This window comes from Oculina patagonica, chromosome 9 (assembly GCF_052425735.1).
Source record: "Oculina patagonica isolate OP01 chromosome 9, crgOcupat, whole genome shotgun sequence".
Classification (NCBI taxonomy): Eukaryota; Metazoa; Cnidaria; class Anthozoa; order Scleractinia; family Oculinidae; genus Oculina; species Oculina patagonica.
Window position 1 is genome coordinate 30116689 of NC_135766.1, and position 5261 is coordinate 30121949.

General features: G+C 40.9%; 2 protein-coding genes across 3 annotated transcripts in view; one reads left to right on the forward strand and one right to left on the reverse strand.

Moving 5' to 3' along the window:
* LOC144664765 (methyltransferase HEMK2-like) overlaps positions 1-5261 on the forward strand; it is a 206513-nt gene that overhangs the window by 141125 nt on the left and 60127 nt on the right. The window lies entirely within an intron of this gene.
* LOC144664762 (transcription factor Jun-like) lies at positions 280-5236 on the reverse strand. Its single transcript, XM_078525967.1, has one exon. The coding sequence runs from the start codon at positions 3341-3343 to the stop codon at positions 2327-2329; it is 1017 nt and encodes a 338-aa protein (XP_078382093.1). The 5' UTR covers positions 3344-5236; the 3' UTR covers positions 280-2326.

Sequence of the window (5261 nt, forward strand, 5' to 3'; positions counted from 1 at the left end):
TTTTTGTGGGGGGGGGGTAACGGGGGGGGGGGGGGGGGGGGGGGGGGGGGGGGGGGGGGGGGGGGGGGGGGGGGGGGGGGGGGGGGGGGGGGCGGCTTGCGGTTTAACCGGATGCATTTTTTGTTTATAGGTAGATGGGCCTATAACCATGGAAGCTTATAAGCAGGGGTCTTTTAACCGGAATTTTATTGTATACTCTTCTGTCTGAGATAGGTTAACGGTTCTGGCACACCAGAAATCCCCAGAGAATTGTTTTTAACGAATCAATTAATAGCCGTTAGTTAAAGCATTTTATTTTGTACAACAGCAAGCCAGGGCCAGCTAGTTTGCCTGGGTGAGATTTATAACAGTTTTTTCTCAACTACATTGTATATTTACATAATGTGGAATTCGGTTGAAAGCTCACGCAACGATGCGTTGCGTGACAAAACACGTAACGCGATTATGGTAGGCCATGAGCTTTTGACCGTAAACGCCACCTGTTTGAGCGAATGTGATAATGGCGATGTTGATATTTACATTGTCTTAAACTGTCAAACTAACATGAGAAAAATAGTGGTTTTCTAATAACTGTCAAATAACTGTATTGCAAAGCGAAAATAACCTCAAAGGCTAAAGTGTTTGATAGGGGTCTTTTGAATGCAGTAAAACCAAATTTAAGAAACGTTGTCTATCTGGCCCCAGTTGTTCAAAGGGTGGTTAACACTATCCACCGAAAAATCGCTATCCAGTGCATTAGTGTTGACAAAACATTCTACGCTATCCACCGGATAGTGATTTATCCTATGGATAGCGTTATCTACCCTTCGAACAATTGGGGCCAGATCTTCAAACGTTGTTACTGATTAAACGTAAAATAACGAGCTATGCAAACGGAAGGAAACAACTCTTTCTTTCTCCCCGAAAGGCGTAGAGACTACGGGCATTTTACATTTAATAACAAAAATTTTCTTGACAGATGTAGCCAGTTATTCTATAGTAGTGCCACGAACTAACAGAAATACGGAAGTAAAAAACAAGTAGTTATTATTTCGACAGCCATCAGAAACCCTCCAGTAACCCGGCTAATCTATTCATGGGTCATTTCTATTCACGTTGAAGGAACTGTGTCACGGATTTAAGCCAAATTTAGGCATGGAAAATGACCATCAAATTTGGCGGTGGTGAAATTTAAAAATAACCACTAAAAACAGTGAAGGAACATTTCAATAACACAGCAAATACAAAAGAAGGCACGGATGGCAAAGAGTGACAAAGATTGAAAGGGATCGTGATATTGGTTTTTGAAATATTGTTGGGCTGAACAGTTTTCAAAGTTAATCTCGTTTGCTTGTATCTTTAAATTATAACACCCGGGAGGCACATTTGGTTGCAATGAAGCTATGGTTTTGTCATTTAGATCTCTAGAAGTAATTTCCTTGCAAACATTAAGTTTCATAGCGAGTATTTGGCAAAACGTAATAAAATAAACTTAACTCAGCAGTGACACAATCCCTTTAACTATTTGAGTAAGAGCTTGGGTTTTGTATAAGCGAACAGCCAGTGAGGCGTGGCAGAATTTTCTGTTGTTTTAGTAGAAATTTGCCGTGGTCTTATATCGAACAAAATACCGGTAATGATTTTTGGAAAAGGGCAATTTGACCTTTTCATATCAGAAATCAAAAGTGACTTTATAACACAATCAATTTCTCGGATTTGCTACAAACCAACGGCATATTTATAGCGGTATGTACATTAAAATTGCTTAAATTATAGCACTCGGGTTCCAATTTTCAAGAGTTATTTAAAAATGTAGGATTCGTGGTGAACTGCGATAAGAAGCACTTTTTGGTGTAATGTACTCTCATAGTGCGTGAAATTTCACTTGATTTTTACCTTTCACCTCGCCTTCGACCATGAAATCCACCTGTTCCGGCTTAATCAAGGTTAAACCCTTCATCGCCTCTTACGGAAAGCGTAAAATGGCAAATTTCTCCTAAAACGCTAATTCAAATCCGGCCACTCGTTCCAAATTCTACAATAATTTAGGAGATTGTTCGCCATTTTGTGTTTGTGATGGCACAACAGTGTGAAAAGGTAGAAAAGCACTTTTCATCGCTGTTTGAAGTTTGTTGACCTTTCCTCTTCAAAGTATAAACCCGCCACCAGCAGCCGGGATGTTTAGCAGGTACAATCACAAACACTAAATTGCAAAAAATTAAGCGAATTCCTGGAATTTTCAACGAGACCCTTTACTGTCCCTTAATATACCAAATTCTACGTTAAAGAAGGAATAAGAAAAATATATTGTAAAGAATAAAAGAGTAAGAATAATTTTAGAATAATTTTAGAAAGCCGCCGAGGCAATCGAAGGTAGCTGGCAACCGTATGCCACATGTTCCAGTACTCGTTGCTTCAGTTCACCTACTTGTTGGCGTAGAGCGTTCGCTACAGCGTTAAGTTCAATATTTTTATCTTTTAACTGCTGTACTCTTACTTCTAGCTGCGCTTCTCTTTCCAGTTTCTTTTTCCTGCATTTTGAAGCCGCCACACGATTTTTCTGTTTCTTTCTCTCGCGTTTCACGATCTCTTGAAGTTCTAAATCGATCGGGGGTAACGGGAGCACACTCCCAGTTTGCGCCTTAAACGTTTCTTCAGCGTATTCAAAATTCTCTGTTTCTACCATAGCGCCGCCGTACGCCGCCGGGTTAAGCTCATGATGTTCATACGTTGTTACCCCGGCAAATGGGGGATTATTTATCTCATAAGAAGTATCGTGGATCGCTACCTGGTTGTGATAGTTTTGTGTATTTTCGGCCGCCTCTCCCCAGCTGTTGTTGGTACCTGAACTAACGGGTATTGTATTCTGCTTGTTGAGATGATCAGCCGGTTGATTTCGATCATGTATTTGCTGTAGAGCCTCCGCAAATCCTTGTACATAAGCCTCATGTTGCTGTTTGACGGTGTTATTCGCCTCTCGCAACCCTTTCGTTGGCGTGGGTGATTTCGGATTCTGAACGCTCGCGAGGATTTTTTCAAACTCCGGTGAAATCAGATTAAATAAAGTAAACTCCGGTGAATTAATTGCTCCGGGGTTTCCTTTCGGTGTGAGACCCGTATTACTTGCAATAAATTTTTCCAGCTCCGGAGAAACCATCTTAAACAGGGTCAGCTCTGGCGAGTTCTCATAAATCCCGAGTTTTCCATTGCCCCGGTATTCCTGTACGACTGAGGGATGATGCCCTTCGAGATTTAACCTCAGCGCGTTCTTGTCGTAACGAGAAAAATTGTTCACCGGTACCGACGTTTGGTCATAAAAAAGGACATCCATGTTTTCGCAGCTTCCTAAAACGTGTTCTCCCATTCTGGAAATTCTTTGACGGTGTCCTTATGTCTTAGATAATCCGAAATAAACGCAACTAGTTTCACTGAAGCCGCTATGGACGAGTCCATCATGTAATTTTTCTGGAATTAAGTCACCCTTCGAACCAAAACATTACGTCACCTGGCAAGCCGCTCATTGGCCTGCGAAGTTTTCGCGCCAAAAACACTCGGTGGTTAACGGTTGCCAAGAAGTGTCAAAACGGCTGCCGTGGTATCGATTTCCCGCCAAATTTCTTCCCGGGGTAAAAACTACACCACTGCAAACGTAGTTTGGAGATTTTTTCTGTTTGAAAGCAAATTATTGTGGTTTTATTCAAGTTTAAAGATATACAACGTAGTTTTGTGCTCACGAACCCGGTCAATAATCACAAACTAACATACCGAGTGTTCAGATTTCGCCACCAGCAGGGCACCCGTGGAAACATCAACTAACCTGGGACTAAACGCAATATAGGTATCAGCTTGGGAAATAACAAGCCGTGTTTAATGCGTCGCATCAGTGTATCGAATGATAACGTTTCGGGAAGCGAACAATGAAAAACCTGGTGTTTATGTTAAAATCAATTTGTAGCTTTGCGTTAAGGAAATAAAGAATATGGGATAATATTTGTTCGTACTTTGATCTTTCGCTTGGCGTTTAACGAGTTCATAATGTCGAAAAGAATAAATCTAACGGTTGAGCTTTTAGAATTAAGAGATCAAAAATACCAGTTCTTAACCCCTTTGTGAAAGTGGCGAAGTATTTAAAAACATTGCGTTCAAAATGACAAGCTATAAAGCAAATTCATTTTATTAGTTCATTTTTGTGTTCTAATTATTTCATAACAAAATTCATTTCAGCAAATTTTTTGATTTTTTTACCGATTCCTTATAATCTTCGTTTGAAGGCGTTTCGTATAAAAACAATTCGTAACTCAATTTTTAATATTTTACAATATACATCTTAACTATCGTTTAAGTTACGTTCTTGTTAGAATGCAAGCCGTCCTCTATTTCAAATAGTAGAGTCAAATTGTTCTCTACTCGCTAACGCTTTGCGCTCGTTCTACTATCTAAGAGAGACGAAAGCTTGTAGTCTACCATTTCGTTATGTCCCCTTTTCATTTTTTCAGTGAACTTTTTTCCAAATTAAGTCTAGCACCATTTTTGGTTTAACAAGTACCCTCTACGGTCGAAAGTTATCTCTAAGAATTTTTGCGCCCGCGATATTCGGATAGGATGTTGCCACGCAACACAACGTATGCCAATGGCGACAAGCTGACGTCACAACTCGCGAAGAGCTCAGGCTATTTTTTGATTGCCGGTCAATAAGAATCGGCAAGTCTTCGGGTACTTTAACGAAGATCTACCGAAAACATCGACTTATTTCGAATCACAATTCAAGTACAACGCTGGGACGTGTAGGCACCCTGTTCTTTGTCCATACTCCATGTAACCGTCACTGAATTCTCCAGGAGACTTTTGTTTTACGTCAAGACTTGATTCCAAAGATAATCACGTAATTCATGTCACTGGCTTTCCATTTTAAAGTGTCACGAAATGGTAAAGAGAACTAGTACATTGATCACTGCGCGCTGTTCATACGCTACGCACCACTGAGCCAGCGCACTTGTCAAGCAGCGGTTTACTGATCACGGCACCTGTCAGTCTAAGAACTACCATGGAAACGCTATGGCGAGATTGACAAGTTCGCAGCACTTTGAAGGGCTTTCTTTCTTAACAATTCACGCACCACTGAGCCAGTGCACTTGTCAAGCAGCGGTTTACTGATCACGGCACCTGTCATTCAAAGAGCTACCATGGAAACGCTACGGCGAGATTAACATGTTCGCAGCACTTTAAAGGGCTTTCTTTCTAAACAAATCACGCAAAACAGAGCGTGTGGGGTGCGGGTCATA